Genomic DNA, 27,593 nt, shown 5'->3' with positions numbered 1-27,593 from the left:
AGGGAATTTCCCCGATGCGGGTGCACGATGATTATTAACCACAGCACAACAAAGTTTGTGGAAGCAGATTCGGTTGCACAGATCTCTGTCAAATAGAATTTGTCATCGTAAAATTTATAGCTTTTTCATCTTACGTTCAATATCTCCAGAGTGAAAGGCATGATAAAAGGCCGTCCAGCCTAAAGCGATGATATGGGTTAGTTTAGTGGATTAACGTAAATTTAGGCTACCGTAAACTAGACCATTTTTGGGTAGGCCTATCCTAACGTTGACTTACTGTTATACTGTTTACACTGCGATTGCAAGAGGCGCACCATCCATGTGAACGGTCAGTGAGTGAATGTGATTATCGTGAAACCAGTACCTATGTAGGATAGGCGTATAACAGACCGTTTAATAACACTGGCTTTTCAACTGTTAATCGAAGACGATGGTCTCCTAAGCGGTTTAAGTTCATCCACAGTTTCTCCCAGTTAATCTCAGGTAGACTAGGCCTACCTTTATTCCTTAAAAGTTCCTATGTAATGGTAGCATCAAAACTTAGGCCTAGCCTAGGCCTATTCTAACTTGGGATCTATTTAGAATGTATTGCATGGCAATCTTTAAATTGGACAATGGACGCGATCATAAATCTGTTAAACTACCCTAGGCCCTGACGGTAAATTTATCACTTTTTTTATGAGGGATCAAACCTAAACATCAATTCCACATTTAGGCTATGTTAATTTGTGAAACTAAGAGCAGATTTATATTGTGTTGCTCTCTCTTCTCATCCTTCTTAACCCTATTCTGAAAAGGCACTTTTATAGGCCAAATGTAACTATTTACGATATGACTGTGAGCAGTATTGAGGGACTTTCAGAGGTAGTGAAATTATAATTATTTGATTTGATTTTATTCGCACTCAGATTGTTCAAAATACAAAACTATTACAAAGACAAAATGGACAAAAAGGACGGAAAAGAAAAAACCAAAAAGAGTAACAGGAGCTAAACCCATTAGGCTGACAAATTATAGCTCTTAGCAATCCAAAGTGTCAAATTTGCACACTAATGAAAGACATGCCTGTGTTGTTTACATAGATTCATATATACTTAAGGAATTAAAGCCAACAAATGGCAAAAAGTACAGCTAGCGTTGGTGTTTGGAATACAGAGCAGTAACTTTTTCTGTCTCAAAACTTATCGGAACCTATGACTTCAAGTTGGTGAAATTTCTGATTTGGAACCTAGTTGAACTTACTGTTGGCAAACAACATCTAAATTCATTATCTGTAAAATTTTAATGATACCTTCCTGAAATGCACCAGCCACAACAATATCAGGTAGTATCTTTGATATTGCAGACACAGGGAATGCCTCACATTCAAAAGTTTTTGATTTAATTGAGGAAAACATATGAACTAACTGCTTTATATCTACTGCAATGAACCTGTAAATGTGAACAGGAGTGAGAGGGCCATGCTTGTCGATCCTAGTTAGCCGACTAAGGACACATTGAAAAATACACCTGTAGATGCACCTGGCAAATTAATTGGACCAGTGAACAACAAACAAAGTAACACAAGGACAGATACTAGGCTGTAGAGGGATTTTATGATGGAAGTTAATAGCAATAGAGGTGAAGTTTAGTTTTGTTATTTATAAAATTTGCAATTCTACCATTTGTTTTTCATTTTCAGTGCAAGATGTAAGCAAATATGGGTGAGCGACTTTTTCAAAAACTGAAACCAGTCTGCGTTGACCTGGTAAGGTCAGCTTCTTTAGATACTCTTAGCTCATTATCCTCCATCCTCAATGGTGCCGACCGGGAGAGCTTACAACCTCTGCAACAGTATGTGCTGCTTCCTCTCAGAATAATCCTAAAGGGAGAGCCTCAAAGGTGAACATCTTTCTTTACTTCTAAATCTAATGGAAGATAAAGTATTGTAAGGTTTTGTTTTCTTTGACGTGACAGACATCAGGGCTTGAATCTAGTCCATCGCTCCGGCAACACAGAAATATCTTACAAAATTAGAAATTGGTCTGGTGCTAAAAAATAATGCAAGATGGTATTGATAGCAACCCCAGGAATTAGTTCTTCCAGTAAAAAAGGATTAAACATTTGAATATCGTAGATTGCCGGGTAACTGTTTCTTACTGTGGCAGTAAAAATCTTGTTAATATATATTTGAACATGGGTGACCATTAGTTTTTTCATTCTAGCATATTTTTAATCATCACTGAGGACCTTCATGCCACGAAAGTGTCCTTTAGCTATAGGTTGCATCCAAAAACCCGCCGTTTGTACTGAACGGCAGTTTTTTTTCCAGTTGGTTAGCTGAGTGATCAGTCCCATCTTTTCGCACCTTAGTTGATCTGCCTATTCGTCTATTATGCAACTCTTCACACAGCTAGTAGCCAAATCACTATCAGATCAAGGCAGACATGGCAAGGTGTGAACAAATCAACTCTTCCAAACTAACCAGTCTGTTTGCAGAAGAGATAAAGTTTCAGTAAGTTGAGGTCAAAGAGAGCTAAAAATGCAACCTATGGTTAATGGACTAATTCTCATCATGTTAAATAATGTATTAAATTTCAAACGCAAGTGTTGCTCTCTGATTGATAACCATTTTTGTGATATTTATCAGGTCAATAGTAATTAATAAAAGCTATAAATACTTTCTTTATTCCAGACCATCAGATATTATAGAGTTGGCCGTTGATGTCATTGCGTCCGTCTTCAAGCACACAGAGGTCACCAGTTGGGAAGTGTTTTCTGATTTCTTTGTCATTCTCAGCTTACTCATTAGTTCCGGACCAGATAAAGCTAGAGGTTTGTAGGCATGCACTTGGGAGGGAGGGAGTGGGAGGGGGTGGGGTGGGCAATGGGTAGAGGAGACTTGTTATAATTGTCATGGAATACAGAAATATGTTTTCATTTGAGGGTTTTCTGAATTCCCTTCTGAGTTGTACATATTTTGTATAGCAATACAATCTGAGTGCAGCCAACATTTCAACTGAAAAGCGACATCTAAATTCGCTTTTATTTTTTCATAAAGGAACTGACTTTTGTTCCTGGGGTATTACAGCATATACCTTGACAGGATAAGGTAAATTACAAAATGTCTGAATTAAGGTTACTCTAATTGAGGAGGTTACATGCGTTGTGTTACATACACGCCTCGATACAGTGTTAGTTTTTAATTGTTCCTCTTTATTTTCAGCTGAGCCTTCTTCAGAAGAATTGAAACACAGTGCTACTAAATGTTTAACATCTCTTCTACAGGCCAGCAATGAAGAGCAAGTATTCATTTTTTTAAATATTCTTGTAACTTTCTATATATGCAAACATACCATGGTATCAGTTGCGCAATCCATGCTGTGTAGTGCTCTTTAACAATTCTTCAGTTTTGCAAACTTTTGGATTTGGGTTTTTTATTGTTTGAACTTGTAGGTGAGGCTCGTTGTTGTACTTTTCAGTGGTTTGAAATAATGTCATTTGCCACAGATGCAATGGAGTGATGGTAATGTGTGTGTCTTCATGTCCACACATTATGGGGATATTGTCTGGATTGTCTGAGTGAAACTCTTGTCCCCCACTCCTACAGATACGGATGTGAAGTAGTGATTGTGGGGTATGAAACGGGATAAAAAATAGCCAAAACGAGACTGTTAGTCCAGACATACTCTAGGCTACACTACACTAAACAGAATACAACACACTAGAACAGAAAACACTAACTAGACAACACTAGAATTCCCTACAGTAAGGGTAGACTACTGTACACTAGGCTACTGTACACTACACTATAAAGAATACCACCAAATAATAGACTACACTAAAGTAGATTAGACTACACTATAATTGACTAGACTACACTACATTAGACTAGGCTACACAACATTATATAGAATACAAAACAATAGAATATAAAGCACTAACTAGACTACACTAGACTACACTTTACTACAGTAGACCAGACTACTGAACATTAGACTTCACTAGACTATAGTAGATTAGACTACACTAGACTCACATTTATGAATGATTGATCTGATACCAGATTTTCCCAAACCTTGGAATAAATTGTTTATTTACTACATTTATGAATCATCTCTTTGACTTTTCCATGTAATAGGATCCATAAAATCCAAACACAGATTGCTTTTATCTCTATTTTGCGGTCATTCTAAGTTTCCTTGTATTCTTTTCACTGTAGAGTATTACTCAGACTGTATTCCTTACAGTTCCTGCCTCCTCTTGGACATGCTGTCTCCATCCTCCTGTCTGTCGTGGAGCAGGAACAGCTCCGAACTCTTAGAGTCGATGCAATGGTCTGTCTGTCCTGCTTGATGTGTGATTCTGGTGAGCTTTCTAACCTTTACTGTTCTTGACATTTAATCTAACTCTGAAAGGCAGAATTGTAAGTCTGCAGATCAAAAATGTTTACTACAGGAGATAATAGTATTGTGAAATTTTCTGCTTCTGTAAGGTACGTTCCTTACCTCCACTACCTTACCCCCCCCCCCCATTCCCTCACAAAATTGAATGTCTTTTTTCATGATAAATGTCTTCTCATTTTCTCTCTTTGATGGTTTCATACAGACGCATCTCCCAGACTGGTGGAGACGGCGAGAAGTAAATTTTGTTCCTTCTTACCCGGTATCAGCATGTCCTTGTGTCGTGTGATTCAAGGAGATCCTAAGCAGGGTCAGGTAAGGTCAGGTTACATTGAATTGAAATCAAAGGTCGTAGGTTCAGTTTTGGATTGGACAGTCCCAAAACGAGTTTATCATCAAAGAATGGGTCCCATGTAAAGGTCAGAGGTTATAGAGTAACATTTTTAGAGGCAAGCAACTTGGCAAGAAATTTCTTCCAAGTTCACTTTAAGCATTGCTCTTTTACTTTGAATCTCTAGTCTGGTTAGATTTTCTTGTTTCAGTTTACTGCGTATTATAGGAAAATATACCCGTGTGCAGTCTATTCAGTTTAACCATGGCATCGTGCTAATGTGAAATTCTTTTCATCTCTATTCCATGTCTGATGACATTATCCAACTCTGCATTGATGACCTTCTGATAGAATTTAACCAAGGTGAGTGCTTTTTCTTTGCCATGATTTGATTTACTCCTAACAAGAATAAATATATTGTATTGTTCACCCCACCCCAGCAAAATATTCTTCTGATGTATTTGATTTTTTGTGTATTTTTTGTTAGAAATCTTCATTGCAATTGAGACTTTAATGGTGTAATGCATATCCTTGTTTACATACAAACTGTGCCTGACCGACTTGGACTCGATCAGTATAAGGACCGTTTTTGTGGAAGCAATTGGATTTGTGTTTGAAGAATTACGTATTTTCATGAAATGTAAATGAGCGGCCCTTGACCTTGCACAAAACTGTTTCCTTCTTTCACGCGTCTTACTTAGCTTTGTTTCTTTCACTTATACAATGTTGGTTTTCATTAGCTTTTGGCCTTGATTTGATAGGTTGCCATAGCAACATGGGTCCAGGCAGTCACATGGATCATGTCAGATGCCATACCTCCAGAAAAGCAAGAAGGGAGTGGTTCAGAAGTGAAGGCTCCTCCCACCACTAAAGATCCAAGTTCATTGGTTGTTAACAGAACTGCAGATTGGCTGGAAAATACTGCAAAGAAATTGTGCATTCTGATTGGTCAGATTTGCAAACAGAAAACAAACAGTAGCTGGCAAGTTAGACTGGGATTGGTCCACTTTGCTACCAAATTATTGGTCACTTGTAAAAGGTGAGGTCATGATATGGATTTAGATTTGCATAAAACTTTCAATACAGGAAATTTTAAATGGTAGTCTGGTGATCCCAGATCTAATTTTTTGTTTCCGAAAACCAAAATCAGCTGTGGAGGTTGTCCAGCAGAGGACTACTTGTTATCTCAAATTCAGATTGCATTGTAACTAATAACCCCAAATAGATAAAATGATAAAAGCTGGTGCTCAGTTCACCAAACCAACACATCTCTCATACAGTGTGCATATTGGTCATTGTTAGTTTGCAGCATTTTTTGGGGCAACGAAGTTTACTGTCGGCCAACTACAATGTTAGGCATGGTTGTCCGTCCGATGGGCAACCCAACAAAATCCTTTAAAAATTGCCCTGTATTAAATAATTGTTTTCATGGACCTGATTAATCTACTGTTTCAGCAAGAAAGTTGCCTTTAAACAAGGTCACCATGGTGATACATCAAGTGTCACATGCTCCTTTGAAAAGGAAGAGATACTACACATAATCCTGTTTAGAGCTCGACTTAAAGGAATAACGAAGGCAAGGATCAAAGACAACTGATATTGTTCAGTAACCTCAAAACTATCTAATATTCAATTTTTAAGTTAACTGCTTTCTGTTGGATTGAATACTCTCGTTTTGAAAATGGTCCTAAGGCCTAACCACAATGCACAGAAAGCCGCCATTGATTATGCAATATGCCTGAAATTTCATCTTGAAGACGTCAACTGTAATTAACATTAGTTCTGTAACAGGTCAAATATTACTTATGAAACCTATTCTTGTATTTTATTTTTTAATTAACTTACTTACAGGAACCTTTCTGGCAGTAACGGAGTTCTCCTTTCCCTGCTGGTTGGTCTCTTGGCAGACGATTGGCCGGATGTAGCCAAGGCTAGCCTAGAAGGACTGAAAGAATTCAAAGATCGGCATATGGCATCGGATGATAATAAACTTGTGGAGGTCTTAGAGGAGAACATATATGCAACGATGACCGCCTTACCTAGACAGATGAGATCCTTTGGTGAGTGACTTATGGTTGTTGATATTTGTATCTCATCAATATTCAAACCCACAGGATATTTCAAGCATTTCTGAAGGTTTTGGTCATCTGACCACAATGGAATCTTTACTTAGTTCCCTGCAATGGAACAATATTGTTTGATTACATGAACATTTCAACTCGATCTTAATGAAGCTTGAAGGTAGCGTTGTGCGGTAGTGCAAATTTCCCACAACCGATAGTGTTGCAACATGAATCCCGGTATCGCAACTACTTGTACCTGCAGTTTTGGCTCAAAATTTATTTAATTGTAATAATTATTGTATCAAAAATGAGGTGAAATGCATGTGGTAAGATGTTATACATGGGACCTTCACAATCATCCTTTGAAGGAAGAATATGTAACGAAAATTTCAGAATAACTTTGAGGTCCCGCAACATGCTGAGCCCAAGTAATGTTAGATATTTGGTGTAGCCTAGGTCCAAATTACTATGTGAAAAGTTGATTCGTTAATATATAGGTCTAGGCCAGTACGTAAATTGATCAGAATGTTATTCAAACTAAGAACAGACACCAGAAATAAACGTGTTTTCTTTACTTTATTTCAAATAGTAACACAAGGATATTTTTATTATGCCTGGGATTCCCGGGAATGATACCAAAACGAATGTAATAACCGGTTGTTTTCCCACTTCCGGTTGTATTTACACATTGCACTGTGATCGGGACTAGTCAATACCGGGATACTGGGATTCACTTGACTACTGGGATCCCGCACAACGCTACTGGAAGGTTTTTTTCCAATGTTAAAAAAATTTAATGTAAGTTTTATAACATAAGTTTTAAGAATTATCTTCTTACTTTGTTACAGATGATGATCAAAAGTTGGCAACACTTAATCTGGTGCAAGGATATCTATCACTTCTAGGTAAGCTGAATTGATTTTTGAATGATTATCCTCATGTTATTTGATAAGGAAAAGATTTTTGAGTAAATTCACTTGGTCATTTGATATATGATTTGGTATCGGTTCCAAACAGGGACATAGGTATTGCTTTTCCCATGTTCATGGTGTCCTTATATCCATCAACATGGTTTACGTGGTTCCATTTTCATACATATCAGAAAATAATTTCTCGTCTGATTATTCTTGTAAAAAATAGTTAAAAAACAAATGATTTTAAAGTACTGAACATAATTGATTTCATCCGCAGGTCCAAAGATGAATCAGATGCTCCGATCGAGCAGTCATCTTCAACGATTTTCGATGGGTCTGCTTCAGGTTCTTGAATTTGAGGTGAAGGAGACAGTTTTAATGGAAGATGCATCTCCGATTCATCAAGGTTTGTTTTGTTGGAATAAACTTGGTTAACTTGCTTCCTTATTCAAAATAGTTGGCCGAGTTCCTAATGCTTTCCATTTGGAACCTACTCGTCTTTTGCTTAGATGACTACTCTTTTGTACCATTTACAGTCTACAAAGATAATAATAATACTAATAATGTTTGAATTTTATACAGCGCTTTCAGCAGCGATAGGTCTGAAAGCGCTTTACAGACATTATACTACCCTTGGTCAATGATAACCTGTCCCAGAAACAATCCCTCCAGTCGGCTGCAGTTATATACTGTGCCCAATGACGAGTTACCTCACAGGTACCCACTTAACCCCTGGGTGGAGAAAGGCAATTTAGATAAAGCATCTTGCCCAAGGACACAAGGTGATGAACTAGGCAGGAATCGAACCAGCAATCCTTGGATCACAAGTCCAACGCCTTAGCCAATTGTCCACCACGCTCTCTTTGAGAAGATTTTCTCCTGAAAATGTTGAAATCAGCTGCAGGAAATTTCTGTAAATTATTTGATGACAATAAAATTCTTTGTTCCAGAGGTACAGTAAAACATATAAGGCTGTGCTTGGATGTATCTGTTATTACAGTTCTTGTTTGGTAAAATCTAAATGAATAGGTTGGTTCTAGTAGTAACAGTGAGGTTGGTCAATTACATTTTCTTAAAATATTGCAACAAATTCCCTATCAGTAGATGTAGTAATTCATAATGGAAATTTCTCTTCTTTGCAAACTGGTCACAAGCTATCCACATTTTGTCACCAACCTCTGGCCTGGCCTAGATTAGTGGTGGGTCGTTTGCTGTAACCAGGGTGACTTCTTTTACCATCTAGAACAGGGGTTCTTAATAGGTTCTCAATGTTTCTCTCTGGCCCTCGTAGAAATACAATTGAGAAACACTGCAATAGAATTGAGAGAGCTGATGACATAAAACACTATGGTAGCTCTTAACAACCATCATGTGGAGTTTATAAGTATACCATAGCCCTCAAGAGCCACTTGATCACATTAAGTTATGTATGCAATTGTCCTATTCATTTGTGATGACATTTTTCAAATCACATTACCTAGCAACTAAACAATTGAAAAATCTTCTTTATTTCAGATTTAGAAATGAATATGACACCCAGTGGAAACCTATTCAAAAACTTCAAGAACTTCTCTAATGAGAAAATACTCTCAGCAATACACAAGATATGCAACTTGTTAGGCTACTATGGTAAGTACTGATAGGATAGGATTGTGATGTGTAACAAGCATATTCTGTACAACACTGGTTAAGGTGATACTATGTTAAGGTCTGTAATAATGTGATAGTGTTTACAGTAAATATGGAGTTTCTTCATTAAACACTGGTTAAATGATGCTATGTTAAGGTCTGTTAAAATTTTGCATAGTCAGTGTTGCATAGTCAGAACACTATGTAGTAACTGCTGGTCAAGGGAGTAGTTAAAGCTTCTATGCTGAAATATGACGCTACTGTCATTCCTGTCTTCTCACAGCCATTGCACCCTGGTTTTTCCATGTCCCAAGTGTCCTGGTAACTATATAATATTCACCTCCCACAATTACTGGTAACTTCCTGTCAATCTGCTTCCTAGATCTCCCTTGCTAGATATATTGCAAACGTAATTTGTGGCGTACACATTGGGCTGACAAAACTGCTATATATTCAACTAAACTAACATCTTTTACCAACAGTTGAACAAATTGCACTGCAAGGGTGTTTTGGCACATGCTATATCATTTTGTCATACAGACCCTGTAGTGTTATGATTAGTAACAAATACTGTAAATACGTCCATTAATATCAAGATAACAAAATTCTAATTCATCTTATCCATCATACAGTGATACCCCAAGTGTTCAATGCTTTGTGTATGTTTCTCCAGGGTAAGCAAGCCCCAACAGATAAGAAATTGAACACTTTTGAGCAATTGAATGACCCGGGATAACCCACCCTCTCTCACCCCATCCCTCTAATTGCTTCCACTGTATTTCGGGTGACCCTTAAAAAGGTGGCGATAATATATGGTTCATGAAGCATGTACTACAATTTTCTCATCATTCTGAATGTCCCGATGTCATTTTACTTACAGGGGATATCATGTTGCTTGTCGATCACTTCTTGGACATCTACAGGCACTCTGACCTCCACTGTAAACAAGCTTGTCTGGTCTTGAACCACATCCTAAGAGGTGCTCTGATTGTCCAACCCACGGAATTATTAGAGCAACAGGAATCGCCGGATAGGGAGACACTGGAAACCGCCGTTGAGTAAGTCAGAGACCTTGTTATGGTCTGAAGAAATGCACACGTTTGGGTTGATAGAGTAACATTTTATGGGGTTATAATGCTGACGACAGTGTGGTCCATAGAACAAGGATCTTGAGAAGAAGAATATATGAGAATATATTCTACAACCTTTTTTACCAATCGGCATTTGAATATAACATTGTTGTTAATACTGAAATGATATATGGTTGCTTCACGGTGAGTTCTCTTTGCTAGATAAAACCCTTCGTTACTTGTAGTGGATGATCAGTTATGTCATCATGGCACATAGTTTGATCAACATGTAAATTGTTTGAAAAAATTGTTACTTCTCCCTGTGAGAAAATAATAATGAGATTTATGAAAGGAAGAGGAGAATGAGTGTGGTGGCACATCATCAGAATGCAAAATCATTGCAGCAAAAAATTAGTTGGGTAAGGGGGCGACCATGCCCCCCCTCCCCCCATTGGTGTTGGAGGCCCTGTGTAGTCATGGCCATCACAGCCATACCAGCAGCAGCAGTGGTGATAGTAAATTACATAAATATTTATGGAGTATTGTTAGTGGTGATTACGGTCATATGATGTTTGGGGTCAGCTTTGATAAAAATCATATTAGTGAAATTAAGCAAGAAGAGTGGGTATGTGTTTCTTCAATTCAATTTTAGCAATCTACATTTGCTATTAATGCTTTGACTGGTAAAGCTAGCAACCTTTATGATGCTAAGCCATGTTAGTACATACTTCATATTGTACAGTATATATGCAAAGTGGGATAAAACATTGGTAACTTTTGAAAATTATGGTTCTTCTTTCATTCTTCATATAGGATGATTATAGATGAGTATCTCTCAGAAGCTAACTGGTCTCTTCCGACCTCTGTTAATGGTTCTGGATTAAAGACGTCGGATAAGTTGGTTCTGCCTCAGAAAGATGTGACTTCAGTGATGACCCTTCAAAGGATACAGAACAACACTCTCTTAACCTGTCTTATGTTGGATGGAATCAGTACATGTGCTCTGGTATTAAAGATTTCTCGCTAATTGTCTTAACTAGATAATAACTATTTCAGAATAGGAGCTAAATTCTTTTGTACCCTTCAAAAAAAAAAAATTGAGAAAGCAAGAGAAGAAAAACACTTTTATATATCTTCAGTGTCTACCATTCATAATTTGCATATATATAATGTTTTCATTCCCATGCTATCGATGTATCTAGTTTTAAATACCAAGAAGAAGGAGGCTGTGGGGTGAGGGGGGGGGTGACCATGTGTGGGATAAGTGCAATTTTTTTAATTACCAACCAACAGTACCGGAAACTAGTGGTATCATCTATAAGAGAAATTCTCTATTTATATTTCCTTTTATCAGGTTCTTGGTCCTGCTTTTGACCAGTTTCTCATTCGATGTTTGTATCCTCTCTTGGAGAAATTGGCTGCTGACAAGACTGTAATCAGGTAGGAGCTAGCTAATGAATATTCAATAATTATTTTCTTTCATATGTATCGCATGAAGAATACACTGCACCCTATTATCGCAGTTCAGCTTAATTGTGAGGTTACAGATGTAAGAAAATGCAGTTCCATGAATAAATGATCCATGCATTTGCTTGGCGTATATACTTCCCGAACGAGAGTATTTTTCCTTATAGATATGTAACGAGGCCCCACCCATCAAGGTTCAACAAATGCAACACATATTAAAGACAACACTGGATTTAAGGAAGTTTTGCCAATATAATTGTTCAAAACCCAATTTGAAATAAATAGGAATGTAACTAATCTAATCTTCAGACTTAATCTAAATTACAAATAGTGGAAACAAATTCAACTTACATAGTAAAGTAGACCTTAGAGTAGTACACCTCCTCACACCTAGGTAGCCAAGACAGCTATAAACTAAAATCAACTAAATCAATGTTGACTCTGTCCATACCAGCTAGGAATGAAACAGTATATATGAAGCAACAGCTGTGTGGTTGGGGTGTGGGGCAATGGAGATGGAATGTTATGAATTGTTAGTCAAATGAGGATTAGCATGAGATGAGGATTAGTGGCATGCCTTAACTACTGTAGAATGAAGAGATTGAATGAGATGGAATGGTTTTGGGAATGACTGGAGATTAATGAATGATTGGTAAGTAAAAGGTATTTGTTTGCATAGGTGTGGATAATTGGGTGGAATTGGATGAATTTGTAGGTGTGGATTATTGGGAGGAATTTGATGAATTCACCCGAATATTTATGATAGATGTATGTGAATGTATAACAAGTGAATATACAGTCCAGTGAATTTGATAGCATCTAATAAATATTCATTAAAACTTTCATAGCTTAGACTACTCAGGTAAAATAATTGATGATAAGTATTTAATATTCATCAAGAAATGAGATGGGATGAGTTTGCAACTTGTTAGTAAGGCTATATCCAAAAGAACACACTTCCCTTACATAACGAACATGTCCCTTTTAACAAATTTTTGCAAGGAGATGATTGGGGGGAATTTGAAAGCATCTACTGAATATTCATTAATATTCTCATATAAATACTACTTTAGTAAATATCACAGATAAAAGTTTATCCAGTCAGGTAAAAAAAAGAGTGGTGATATCCATCAAAGATGGGGAAATAGTTTTAATAGTTTGCCACTGCATAGAACGTCAAGATTATTTTAGCTAAAATGGTTGTTGCTTAACGTCCGATCTTGATCGCCTTATCTCTGTTCCAGGCAAACTGCTTTCCAAACTCTGCATAACACCGCCACTTCATGTGGATACAGGTAAGTTTGAACTGGATTTCAACAGAATTTCATTTTAGGCAAACATTAAACATAGATTAAATTTTCTTTGCTTCACTATATTTTCTTATAAAAAAATGTATTACGGCATACAACAGTTGTGTCTTTCATTTAACTTCAGAGGTCATTTAAACATTGTGACAAAAATAATTGCTATAGAACAGGGGTGGGCAGCCTCCGGCCCTCGGGCCACATGCGGCCTGTCAGTGATTTTTTTACGGCCTGTGAGATGTCTCAAGAAGAAGAAAAAAATCCATCTATTTTACATCATCACAAAAAACGAGCTAGCTGCTTAGAATTTATCAGCACTAATGATGCTGTCAGGTAGGCCTATTATACCCATTAATTAATCAACTGTACTGTATTGACATTATATTTTTGTTAATTACACATACCTATTGCTAAGTCCTCGGAATCAAAGGTTTGAAATCAACAGCAGGTCGTTGGTTAGGTGCGGCCCAGTAAATTTTTCACTCCCATTCATTCAAAAAGGTTGCCCACCCCGCTATAGAACTATGTTTGGTTCAACGTCTGCTTATCTTGTGTTTCTTTCAGCTCAATCGCTGACCTATTATCAAATAATGCAGATTATATGGTGGATGAGATATCTCATAGACTCCGACATCTAGTTTGGAATCATCACGCCCCTCACGTGCTGAGAGTCACAGTGGAACAATGGTGAGTATCTCCAGGTAGTTATCTCTCAGAAGTGGATCGGGAGGGGGGGGGGAGCGGCATGGGGGTGTACAACCCATCCGCCCCTGCCCCTCTCTTTTCAGTCTCACACAAAGAAATTGAACAGTTGTTAGCACAACCTTACATTTAGGCCTAATTTATAGCCTAATTTATAGCCTAATTTATAGCCTAAATATGCCTTAGAACGCACCATTTCGTGTCTAACAGTTTGAGCATTGTCTATTAAAGGGAAACTTGCATCTTTCAAACTGTTGATCTTCTTTGTTACTCCCTTCTCCAGCATCTTCCCTGATATTTCAAACTAGGGATATTTTTGTATTATGGTCCCAGTGAAGGGACATACGAGATGCATAATTATTTGTGTTAGTACTGTAACACAACATCACAGAAGATTTCCATGTTTATGACATGCTGTCAGATTAAGTGAAAGACTGCTGCAACTCTCATATTTATTTAAATTGTCAAGATCTATAAACTACCAAAGTGCAGTAGCTCCACAAAATAATATACCAATTGGTTGTGATGCTATGGTTGCAAAGTAAATCTACATGTTGTATGTCCCTTCAAGGCTACCTTATGATGTTCATTGGAAGAAGTGCTTTTCAACTACCATAGAGTAGTTATAGTGTATATCTAAAAGAGTTCTAAAAGATGGTTGTTACCATAACAGTTTGAGTGCCTGAATGTAACACGTCTGCTAGCTTCTCTATTATATTAATTGTTGTTGTTTTCATTGGTCCTAGTGATGCTAAGATGTTGCCACTCCTTGAAGACACCATTGAGGAGGTAAATTTAAATAATAATTATTGTATTTCTGATACATGACTGAATTAATTTAGAATCCTAAGTGCACTATTGTCTAGATGCAAAAGCACAACTTGAGTTATTTAAATGTTTAAGAACTTTTTATAAATTCTTCAACTTTATTGATTCATGAAGAAACTCAAAAGAGAAATAGATTGTTTGCTAGAATATGATTAGAATCAGTGGTAATAGTGGCTAGGAAGTGATCGCCACCAACTAAAGGCTGAGTTATAGCTCAGTTGATGGAGTGCCAGGGACTGTTAACCTTGTGGTTCCTGGTGCAAATTCCTTTCTAAAGTTTGTTTATAACTTCCCAATCATATTTCCATTGTTCATGCACTTACATATTTATGATCGTAAGTTGCTGTTGTGGGTAATTTCATAATCATATTTCCATTGTTCATGCACTTACATATTTATGATCGTAAGTTGCTGTTTTGGGTAATTTCGTAATGCTGTAACCTACCCTAGACATCTTTTCACTCTTCTCCTATGAATTATCTTTCCAATGTCTCTCTCTTTTTTTGACAGATCCTTTGGAGTCTGGATAACCATTACTCGCTGGATATTTCATCGTTCGTAGCTCTCCTACAGACGGTCGCAAGTGCAATATTGAAATGGTTTCCGCCTGAAATTGTACGTAGCGTTTACTATTGTTTCCCAAGAGCTTGCAGTATGTACCTGAAGCATAGATAACTGACATAATGTCCAAGATTTGTGAAAGACACCATTACAGTGCAGCTTGCAATTGAATACCAATTTTAGTCTCTTTCAAACATTATCTTCTCAGCATGGAACGTGCATCAGCCAATCCAAACAGACTTCATGGGGGGTAGTCAGCATTGTTATCAAATGTGCTACAACGTCATATAAAAGCCCCAACAAGGTTAAACGTCACAAAGCACTTCTTTAATACTTTCATGCTATCAATTTAGCATTTCACCTGAATGAGGTATTGAGTTCTGTAAGTTATTACATTTGCAAAAAGTTTTCACTGAATATGGTCAAACTTTTTTAGTTCAACAAAAAATGTCCCTTATTCCTCAGCAGTCTGAGACAAACTGCTCGGATCAGGGAAACTCAGCCGGTGCTCCGTCGGTATTAATTGCAGAAAGCAACAACGAGGCTGAAAGGTCAAAGGTCACATCAATGGATGACATTCAAGAGTTTTTTCTGGATCACCTCAGAAATAAGAGACTGGCCGAAGGACACATGGAAGAGGAAGAAGAAGATATGACGCAGGACGAAGATGGAATCCAGGATAATGAAGAGGCAGATTTCACTCCAGATAAGGAGAGAGATTTACCTCTACACGTTAAGATCATCATAAAGGTAAAAAACGTCTGCATCTTTTGTAGACGATGGCATTTTATGGACAAAATTAGTCTTTGTTTAAATCAGCTGATTGCTTGAAGTTACTCTTATATTGTTTGTCAACCAAATGCACTTGTATAAAAAACTGTTTATTAATTAGGTAGAAAATAACTGAATTGCAAAACGAAATGTTGCACTTTTAAAATTTTAAACATATCTGAAAATGTGACTCAGCTGATAGTATAAACCAAAGCAATGTCAACCAGCTTTAATGACCTTACAGAACCCACACCCCCTTCTGAGAAATGGTGCAATCCAGTCTGTATACACATCCATCGATTCTTTCCTTAAAAGTATCCCATTTCAAAATACCTTCCTCTGATATTTAATTGTTGCTTTTTAGATTCTTGAGCGATGCAAACACCACATGGCCACCTCTGACCCCAGGATACGGCTTAAGGTCCTATCCACTGTCCAGATTTGCGTTCAGGCTCTGGCGAAGGACACAGGTGATCATTTTATGTCTCTATTCAGGATGGTCTGAGAAAGGACAAATTTGAATTCAAAGTTATGTTTTTTCATTTTATTTTGAATGGAAAAAACGAGTGCGAAAAAGGGGCCTGATGACATGAGTGTCCTCGGGGCGACCAAGCTTGCTCCGGGGGTCTCTGAAACTGATAAATGCATAAAAACAATATCTGAAAGAAATTTCAGTTTCCAGTGAAGCTTGTCTGGAGAATAAATGCATGGTGACTGTGAGGTATTGGAGACAGTAAACTCCATGTTGTTTTTTTTATTTGGACAAGTTCACATGAAACATGGACAAACATGTTTCATGTAAACCATAGAATCTTACAATTAAGTACTAAGGTGACCATGTTTTTAATTTAAAGGAAATCTGGGGTCATGATACTGATATAATCCCCCATGTTGAATATCATGGTGTAGTATCTACTACACTATATGCTTTGAAGGGAAGGCTGGGATTTTGAGAGCATATCATTGTTTAGTGGTGCTATATTTCAAGGATGATGGTCAAACGCCCACACTTTTGTAATATGTTCTCCAGAACCATCCATTTTTTTTTTAATTACAAGTATTACAAATTTGGTAATTTTTTAACTATCACTGACAGTACATGAAATCTGAAAAAAACCTTTTAGTCTGGGGGGGCGGTTCATGAAATTCCTGAACTGTCCCAAAAAATTCAGGGATGTCTGGTCACCTTACCTTAAACGTTTGTACAGTGAACATTGGTAACAGCATGTTTGCTATCTATTTGGTTCTACAAATTTCTATTTACTGTAAGGAAGCTTAAAGATGCCATCTCAACATCACACAAACACACTTCTGATTGTATTTAGCAATGTAACATTTTTGCAAGAATTCCAAAAAGAAGGAAAGAACAAATTAACTGTAATTGAACATCTATCTCCAATTTCTTCTTTCCTTTGGAGAACATTAGTTTCCTGTGACATTTCAACTCATCTGTAGAATGATACTGTGCTTGCTATGGCACTTTTAACACCCCGTAATGTAATCGATTAATTAACCAGTGGATTGTTACTTTCGACAGATCAACTCCTGCCAGCAGTCCATAAAGTTTGGCCGTCTCTGGTTCCAAGATTTCAAGACGAAGAACCGTTAGTGGTCTGCACGGTAAAGCGACATAATTCTGCAAACTTAGTTTTACTTTCATACTGGATCGATTTTGCTCTTATTTTTGTTTGTGGGAGCACTTCAAGGAATCAGTTGGCAGGGATAGATCCCGGACTTTGGTCATTGAAGCTGTCCTCAGTAAGAGGGGGGGGGAAATGAAAAAATTTCAGACATTTTCTGAAGCACATTTAGGCTACAAATTAGTTCTATGTGTAGGTCTACATGCAAGGTTCTGCTAATAGCATAACTTTTAACATTTTGTGTGAGTTTTGAAGTTCTCAGACTTTATAACTTGAAATAAGTTTTAAAGTAATGATTGAAATTTGAAATTGAAACACTCCCGTAACTCCTGTGAAACTCCTGTGAAACACTTCAGTATAACATATATCTATGTATTTTATTTTGTCAGTGGCACAAGCATCTCTCATAAATATATTTGTCGTGTTTGCGTAAAAACATACGAAAAGAAGTATTACCAACAAATTGTTGATAGAATTGATATCATTAATGCAACTAAAAAAGCCAATACAATTGATGATAGAATTTATATAATTAATGCTACTAAACAATAAATTTGACTCATTTTTGATCTGTTAAGTAGCAATTTCTTGATTTCCTGAAGAAGAACCCTTCCTTTACGAAAGAAATTTTTGGAAGTGAAAATAAAAGTGGATTTGATAGTGATCTTGTTGTGCTACTTGTAGGCATGTGATACACTCACAACTCTAAGCCATTCCTGCGGAGACTTCTTAAGACAAAGAGTGGCCAAGGATGTCCTCCCAAGGCTCATCTCTGTTTTGGAGTCTTCCGCGACTACCAGCAGGAAAGCCGGTCCGGCGTATGTTCACACCGCGGCTCACAAGCTGCAATTGGCGGCTCTTAAATTAATCGGTCCTCTATGCCAACAACTGGACATTGGTGAGAACGACCTGCACCATCTCAGCTATGTGTGTTTGGAGTACTTAAGTGCAAGACAACCTGTATCACTACAAGAGGTAAGTTATTAAAAAATAAAACTTAGACTTATTCTCTTTGAATCACTGTAAAGCTACGGTAACTGATAATTTGTAATTACTTTTTTGTCTATCATGTGGTGACCTTCAATGGTAAAAGAGACTATTTCCCAGACATGTTTATTTGAAAAAGATTCCCATCAATTCTGCTGTAATTACAATGTTTTTTCTTTTCCCTTGTCTACTTACTCAGTGGTTAACGCCAGTGCCTTTAAATCATAAGGTCCCGAGTTTGAGTCACTCCAAGATTAATGTATGTCGTCCAGTTACAGAGTTGTTGACAATTGACAATTCATAATCATGGACGATAAATATGAATCTAAGAGATTGACTTCAGTCATCTTGCGGCTTTCATAAGCCAATGATGGCTTCTTCGGAGCTCCTGCTTGCAGGAGGATTTAAAATACATACATACATACTTACTTTTGTTTCTATTCTTACCAGGCTTCCAGGAGGACGATTCCCATCAATTCTATTGTACTTGTTTTTTTCTGTCTACTTTAATACTTTTGTTTCTGTTCTTACCAGGCTTCCAGGAGGACGTTTTCATGTTTCCTCGAGTTGGACGCAGACTCTCTCTGGTTGTTGTTGAGTGAAGTTTGTCAATCACATCAGCTGACACCTGCGAGTCCAGAGTTTCCCGTCGTCAAGGTAATATGTCTAGTCAACATTTCACGTTGAGCCCTTTAACCCTTATTGGCGACCATAGACAAGTTTCACAGCAGTGGAGACCAAACAATACTTGCTATCCATCAGTCCATCATAAAATGTATACAGGATGGAACTAGCTGAAAGAAACAATCTTATAATGGTGTGGTAAAACTATAATGCTACTGTATTGTGTGAGTGTAGTTGTTGTGTATTGGTAACATCTAACAAGGAGTGCCTGACAATGGAATTAGAATATTGCACTGAATGACATTGACAATCTCTATGCAGACCTCTGTTTTTCTTTCTCTGAGACTACCAATGAAACCCAGGGTTACACACCAATGTCATATTGCTTAATCAAAACATGCAGACATACAGAATTATTGAATCATGAAAGCACTCAGAAAACAGGTACCTGATTTGTGCGTTTTTGATTCGAGTATATACTTGAATGTTCGGTTGGGTACCCTACTCAGGCCTATACTAAATTATTGAATAAAGTTGATAAATATGATACCATTTTTCGTATGTACAGTACCTAGCAATGGCCTGGTGGATATTTACTCGTATTCTGGGCATTTTGGAAATCTAGCATGGATAAAAGTGCAAATTAGGGTACTCAAACTCTGCTTGTACTCCAACCGTGTACTCATTCCAATGTGGAATTCAAATTGTACTCAGTACTGATTAGTACATGTTGAACTCTTAGTACTGCAATTCTGCACGACCAGTGAAAATTGCTCTTCTCTAGTATATATAGCTTGCTTCTTCTCTTTCAGTTCCCAACCTATGGGAGGGCGAAGGAGTTTGAAGGCAACTGTCGAACCTTACTTCAGGAAATACAAGGACTTAGAGCCTTCGCCGCTACAGAAATACTGAAAAGTGGTGAAGGCTGAGTGGACCTGAAATCTCAAGCAACACTGGACAAAAAATAGGAACCAGGAATTTTACAAACGTTCAATCATGAAGCTACCTGTCTGTGCATGTAGGATCCATCCCTGTTTCCCCAAGCCCAGGGGATGAACGACATCAAATTTACAAGAGAACCACTTACCGAAGGGATCCAGGTTGGAGGCAGAGGATGGCGAGGGAGGTGCTATGATGGACTTTAACCAAAGGATCCTCACACACAGCTGGAAGGTTGGGCATGAGGGGGGGGTGGGGGGGAGGGTGGAAGGAGGCAGGATATGACACTACTCATGGCTATGCTATTGTACCCCGAGAAATCCTGTTTCCACAGGATTGACTAGCGGTGATGGTTGTAATGGTAGAGGACACAAATACATTCCACACGGCTAGGAGGACATTTGTGTGTCTTGATGTCTTTGTCTTGTCTCGAACTACAGATGCCATTCTTGTATTCTTGACCAGGTAGAAACCTTGGCTCAATAAAATATTGATGTTGCTAATGCTCTGGAAAGCTTGTTTTAATATTTGTGGAAGTAAGTTGATCATGAACTCATGGGATATTCCTGATGGGTGTAGGATGTGATTATGAGGAGGGATACTGCTAATGTGGGAGGGTTATTCATAATGGCAGTGGGAGGTGGAAGGGGGGTTCTGATTGTCCCCTAAAGGTCTCGCAGGACATAAAAAAAATATAAAAAAAACAAAATAAAATTGAAAGAATCATAAAATACTGCCGACTATCATTTATTCTCTGGTTTGAATCTGAAAATGCAAAAAAATGAACCTCTACCAAATAAATGTTAAATAAAGCTGGCCGAAAATCTAGATAATCCCAAAAGCCTTATCAGAGCTCTGCTTGCAACTTTTCAGGATTAAGCGAACATCTTTCAAACGTTTTTTTTGTTATTATAAGTTTTAAAAGGGAGCTTACTGTGAACAACTACATTTCTTTAAAAAAAGTCAGCACTACCGAATGTTCCAAAAGCTAAGCACGCTGAAAACAAAAATTGCTAGAAGTTTTCGAAAGTGCCGTTCTGGAGATTCTGACAGTCCATGATATTTCCAAATAATTCTAGAATTAGACGAGATGGTAGGTCAAAGGTGATTGAAAAGCTACCAATGAAATGACAAGAGCAGAGGGATTACATCATGGTAAATCTCATGTTGTCCTGTAGTGTCATGACGACACCTTGGAAACGGAATAGTGCAGATTTTAGGCTTAGACAACCAACATGTGAGGTGATCCCTTCCAAATGGTACCCGGTATGCACAATGGTGGTACAGGTTAAAATCACTGGGACATACCTGATCATAAAATATTGAAAAAGTTAATCACAAGTGACTGAATCATCAAAGATAACCAACCCACATTATTAACGGACATCAGTATTGCCTCAAAAGATGCTAGAAATTCCCCCCAGAAAAATTGGTCAAAGAAATATGTTCAAACTTCAAGAATTATTCTGCAGACAATCTCAATGCATTATTATCTCACTGAGACTTTAATTTGACACATCTTCAATGGCCTGAAAATAAACTACTAAATAGGACAGTCAGAAACTATGGAAAAGCACTTTCTAAAATGTTTTAGCAGCTGAACTTTTGTTGCAATACTGATGACCTCTGACCTCTTCTAACACACAAAATTCTGGTTTATTCCAAACATAATATCAAAGCACACAGACACACACCATGAAAGGAAGAAAGTATCATCATCACAAGAACTACTGAGCACCAAAAGTAAACATGAGCAGACAACCAAACAACTTAAAATAAGCAAATATATCTTATCAAACTTGTCATTAAAAGTAAAGCATGATAACTTTTGTGAATTTTCTACCATAATTAATTAGTTAACCCTCTTAACATGTTAGCAGCATTTTCCTCATTAAAAATAACAAAATAACAACAAAAACACCAGGGCAGATCTTATAAAGAAAAAGACAACCTAATCAGTTGCATCGTTTTATACAACCTGAAGGGCAACGCCGACCCTCCAAGCGAAGTTTTTTACTTGAAATACACATGGTTACAGAAGTGGGATTTGCATCATGGTAACAGCATTACATCAGCATTACATGTATGCACTTCACATAAACCTCCAGCTGACTGGCCATATGGTTTTCTCTCTTTTTTTTTCCTTTCTGGAAGGCAGTGTTGTTAAAAATATGTATAAATCTATAAAAAAAATTAGGAATGTCAATTTTCCGACTACTATATAATAATATTTTATATATGTTTTTTCTAATTTACATATTCAGCTTCTCTCCTAATTTCACCATTTCTTGAAGCATCACCACAATTGAAATTTTTTTTAATTAATCAGCCTCTATTGCTGTCACAAACAGTAGAGCATACCATATATAACAAACAAAAACATACAAACCCAGCAATACATGCAATAGAAGAAAAAGAATGTCAGGGCTGATGTGACAAGATGGATGGATGGTTTTTAGCCCTTTCTGATGTCATTTCTGGTCACATGGAAGGGAAGAGCAGGTGATACATCAGAAGAGATGTTACTGATAGTTGTGCACGATGCTTGGAAACCTGTTTAATGCACCATCTCAAAAGTAGGAACGTGAGGGGGGGGGGGGCTGAAAGAACAATTAAGCCAAGCTGCATAGAATGTATTATTTATAAGGACTGCTGGTCTACAGAGATATATATAATCTTTATTGGTTGATATTGATTCAGCCTTGGTACTGGACATTTTTGCAACTGCTGCTTGGCTTGTTGACAGCATGCTTTACTGGCATATGTAGGGTTCTTACAGTTCTCAAGCCCCTGGTAGGCCCTCCTGTCAGCTTCAGTTATCTCTTTCAGTAGTTTTGAGTATCCTACCACACAACATTAACATCAGCTAATTCTTTTTTAGTATTTGCTCATTTGCATGAAACTGATGTTAACTGAAGAAACCAGAGAACAAAATTTAGTTTTGATGTTACAGATCATTTTCATAAGTTTTGTTACTCTGATCACAGGAGTTATGTTAAAACAGTAGTTTTACATTGTTCTATTGATAGGTCTTCCACAACAATAGATCTAACATTAAACAATTAGGTTTGGACCAAGGAATGACTTCTGGTATTGACTTCGACTTGAAAAGGAGCAGTCGAAATGTTTTAAATATTTCATTGATGAAACGTTTTTGATTTAGAATTAGGTAGATACTAGGACATTGTTTGTTGGAACCATTACGTATCAGCACTTAATGTATGCTAGAAGTCATCCTTTCTGTAATACTTTTTGTAAAGAAACTCAAAAGATATTCAAATAAAATGAAAATCATTTAAAAAAGCAGTATAGTTGAAATCATTAGCAAAAATATTTGTTTATGGCTGTTTCAGAAAGTGAAGCCAAAAAAAAAGAAGAAAAATAGGTTGAAATATACCATAATTCAAGTTCCGTATTGCACCAAATGTTATCCTAGCTAACTATTGCCTAAAAATTTTTAATAATGCAATTATTTTATGTTGCAGCTGAAGTGAGGCACAAATCATTACGGGGCTTTATTTTTTTTTTTAAATTTAGTAAAAGAGGAAATACAATTCCTTCAATCTAACCTATGACCTTTTTGCCAATCTACGAAATCATTTTCAACGTTCCCTTCTGTATGGCAAATTACTTAAACTAATCCTACTGCACTCTAAAAGCTGAATGTTTCCAAATGAGTTGAAATGTAATGTCCTTCTATACGTGCCGAGCCCTAGAATACATGTTGTCCACGTAATTGGTTATCCCACTGTTTAGCTGACTGTTACACATGGGTAAAGCCAACATTTTTGGCTGATTTTAATACAGTAGGTTTTTTTTACCCGTTTATGCAAATTTTCCTTCCGGTGGAAATATAGTGACATCGTATTTGTAGGTACATCATCGTTCCTTTATAGGTCATCATGGGTATCAATCCCTAGAGGCTGTTCATTCTTCTCCATACTATATCCATATATACATTGTGGAGTGTTCTGTGCGACTATTAAATGTCTCAGTTACACAAAGTGCTTGGAGGGTGGTAATAACAATGATTTTTGAAAATCTGAACATCAGTGCCCCATTACTAGAATTTCTAGATTTTCGTTTGAGGTCTATAACTGACGACCGTTAAATTAACCATTGAGGATTGTAGCACATGATTATGGGACACTCCACCCACAATGCACCTGTGGGACACCCACGCTCTGTCATTGGAGATCATCGGTGACACCTGACAGCACCCCCTGAGAAGTACCTCATTAACAATTAAGTACCTTGCATGCCAAATACCTTTGAAAATTGAAGCATCTACAAATTGTCACAAAAGTATGTATGAAGTACCCTAAAGGGGTTTATAAAATACCTACAAAAGTGCCTTTGAAATACCATTGAAGAACCTTATAGAAACTATCGCAAAGCTTCCCTTAAAAACTACTTATGCAGTACCTCAAATGTACCTATATAGTACCTCAACACTGCCTATGAAGTACCCCGATGTACCTATGAAGTACCTCAAATGTACCTTTGAAGTACCTCAAAACTACCTATGAAGTACCTCAAATGTATCTATTAAATACCTCAAATGTACCTATATAGTACCTCAAATGTACCTATAAAGTACCTCAAATGTACCAATGAAGTACCTCAAATATACCTTTGAAGTACCTCAAAAGTACCTATGAGGTACTGATAATTACCTATAAAATATATCCTCTACATAGTAAAAGCATATGAAGTACCTGCCTGAAGATGCACTCAGCTGTTTTGTTTTAAAGTTTCAAAATTACACAAACTTTTTGAAAAAATCAAAATGCATCAGGAGCCGTGAAAGAGCAACACTTGTTACACCTCTGTTACACCCCTACAAAACTTTTGCCTGCTTGGAATTACAACACAATGGATAGGTTGCCAAATTGGTTAAGAATTACAGGCATGTGACCAGGCTAACCCCTCCCAGTAATTCAAACTTATTATCTCAACATTCTCTTCATGGTCAACACCCTCAACCTTTCCATCCCCCCACCTCCCCCCACCCACCCAATACCTCTCTACATTGCAAGAAAACAGATCATTGCACTGCATTAAAAGCATAAAGCTGCAAATTTGCATATATCTTGGATAATTATTATTTAATTAAAATACACTATGACATATTATGATAAAATTACAAGCTATTTTGTTTCTCCCTCTCTCTCTTTCTATTGTGATAGTACTGAAATGATAAAAGAAAAGAAAGCACACCTCTCTTAATAAGAGCTACCTAGCTCCAAGTTTAAATCCCACTGAAGCTATACTAGCTATCCTCGTTATTTTATTTTCATGGATATTCAATGGAATGCTTTGTTTCAATGGGATTAATCATTTTGTCACTAACTGCATTGATCCTGCCTTCAAGACACCTTTATTACTATCTTACTTTAATCCATCATTCATGATACCCTTAGTCTCTATACTGTCACCGACCATGCACAGTACACATCCCCCCTACACTGCTTTATTCAACCCTTGAAGGCTGTCACACCTATTTCAGTAAACTGCTTTAATCTACCATTCACAATACCTTTCTCACTATACTGCCTTAATGACAACTATTCTCTCTGTACAGGTTTTAATCTTGTTCTTCAAGATACACACAGCAACTTCTTTCAAATTTGCAATTTAGTGAGACCATTTTGATCTACACTAATTTAAATTCCCCTTCACTGTACCCCATTTTCCTACCTCCATTCAAAATCACCCACTGAACATCAATCACCAAAGACCATCATTCTTCTTAGCATAAGCTTCAAAATTATGAGGGAAAAAAAGAAGTTAAGTCCACAGGACTAGACCAGCTCCATCTAACATGTAAATGGCTTCTGACTAAAACTGACTGCTTTCTTTTCTGTTCCCTTTAGATATTTATTGCCTCATTCAGTGTGGAAAAACAAACTACATCCTCAACATCTCTGAGATTAGAAGTCTTGGGAAAATTTCTGTAAATGTATTAATCCCATTTCTTTTGTCACGCTGAGGGGGCAGCTAGATGAAACCTAACCACAACTCACCAGTAACATATTTTAAAGATGACACTAACGGTCGCATTTTAAGATGAGAAGAGAACAGTAATACCTCCTACAGAGGGGTACAGATAGTTACAGAACAGTGCATAACCTTGAATCAGAATATCACATATGGGACAAGCTTTTCTATATCGCTGTAGCCACTCTATCAGCCAGTTGGAAGAGTTTCCTAATGCTAATACCACTCTATACTGTCCTCCAATATCATGATTCAATGCACCCTTACTGACAGTACGAGCAGTATGAGTATCATTTTTCGACCAAGAAGATAAATGTTAGGAACTGTTCCTACTGTCAGTATGAGTGCTTTGAATCATGACATGGGAGGACAGTTTAGAGTGGTATTAGCATAAAAAGGAATCTTCCAACTGATTAATAAGCATGGCTATCATGGTGACTGTGTCTATTCATGTACAGAATCATGTGACTGACCCAGAAGGACCAAGTAGGGTCAAAATTGAGCAGTAGAAATAAATTTCAAAATTTATAAATGGTTCACTGGATAAGGATTCTTCATATGGTGATTAATTCTCCTAACTTAATATAAACTACGAAATTAGTCTTAGCAAAACTGTGTATAATACCTCAAGAGAAACAGACAATTTGGTTAATTAGGGGATTGTACAGCAGTAAAGTCATAAATATTCATGGCAGTGTCACACCTAGGTATACTGTTATGTATATAAGTATTCATTTGCTATGCCAAACTTAAGTTTAAACAATTCCCTATTACTTTATGTGACTGCATAACATCTTTCAATAATGACAATAATTTCTTTGTACTATCTGTAAGTCATACATTTTCAATTATTGTTTTCTTTTCGCTTATCTAAGTAATTAGCCATGTTAGTTGATCATCTTTGGGCTCATTTTCTTCTCAAAACAACAAAAACCCAGCTCCGTTCCTTTGAAACATTTCTCAGTTCTATTTTCGGAATAACTTTGGTTCAACCACCAAGCGGAAGAGGTAGAACGATCATTCGCCGCCGTTGGCCTTACTTTGCTTTTCCGAGCTGCCGTTCGCAGGCAGGCTTTTTCTGAGCCTCTCTCGGGGTTTGAAAGATTTCTGTTGTTCTCGTTCGTTCCAATGCATGCAGGCCATGAGACTGTCGAACCAATCCACTATCTGGTCCACGCTGCAGACGGACGCTACCGGAAAGACTGAGTTGGTGATTCTTAGGCTGAGGGATTGGAATGAGATAGGGAGGGTGAATAAAAATAGGACAAGGACAGTGATAATAGAACAGAAGTGGAGGTTGCTGGACGGTAAAATAAAGCTGCCGGTTACATAAGGTAGAGAGGCTAATGACGGGATAAGCAACAGGCTAAGAGTAGGGGAC

At 37.3% G+C, this 27,593-nt stretch overlaps 2 protein-coding genes across 8 annotated transcripts in view; one reads left to right on the top strand and one right to left on the bottom strand.

Moving 5' to 3' along the window:
• Nucleotides 1–2: 2 nt before the first annotated feature.
• Nucleotides 3–25,043, top strand: LOC139976005 (TELO2-interacting protein 1 homolog). Of its 2 annotated transcripts, none has more exons than XM_071984375.1 (25): nt 3–196; nt 1,682–1,881; nt 2,675–2,814; nt 3,206–3,281; nt 4,202–4,347; nt 4,588–4,697; nt 5,065–5,076; nt 5,475–5,752; nt 6,565–6,773; nt 7,625–7,681; nt 7,968–8,096; nt 9,206–9,319; nt 10,200–10,377; nt 11,203–11,395; nt 11,744–11,829; nt 13,101–13,151; nt 13,725–13,847; nt 14,609–14,651; nt 15,201–15,305; nt 15,720–16,001; nt 16,387–16,492; nt 17,560–17,642; nt 18,347–18,637; nt 19,184–19,306; nt 20,086–25,043. In XM_071984375.1, the coding sequence occupies exons 2-25, from the start codon at nt 1,700–1,702 to the stop codon at nt 20,200–20,202; spliced, it is 3,234 nt and encodes a 1,077-aa protein (XP_071840476.1). In that variant the 5' UTR covers nt 3–196; nt 1,682–1,699; the 3' UTR covers nt 20,203–25,043. The 2 variants fall into 2 exon arrangements, with proteins under 2 accessions (XP_071840476.1, XP_071840475.1); XM_071984374.1 differs by having other exon boundaries at nt 4–196; nt 15,717–16,001.
• LOC139976007 (NAD kinase-like) overlaps nt 22,337–27,593 on the bottom strand; it is a 52,770-nt gene continuing 47,513 nt past the window's right edge. For all 6 annotated transcript variants that reach the window (XM_071984378.1, XM_071984380.1, XM_071984381.1 and 3 more), the window contains exon 10: nt 22,337–27,434. In XM_071984378.1, the coding sequence (XP_071840479.1) occupies nt 27,230–27,434 (205 nt within the window). In that variant the 3' untranslated portion in view covers nt 22,337–27,229. The remainder of the gene's footprint in view (nt 27,435–27,593) is intronic.

Source organism: Apostichopus japonicus, chromosome 11, assembly GCF_037975245.1.
Source record: "Apostichopus japonicus isolate 1M-3 chromosome 11, ASM3797524v1, whole genome shotgun sequence".
Taxonomy (NCBI): domain Eukaryota; kingdom Metazoa; phylum Echinodermata; class Holothuroidea; order Aspidochirotida; family Stichopodidae; genus Apostichopus; species Apostichopus japonicus.
The sequence above is the reverse complement of the archived record's forward strand: the minus strand, read 5'-3'. Positions and strand labels throughout refer to the sequence as shown.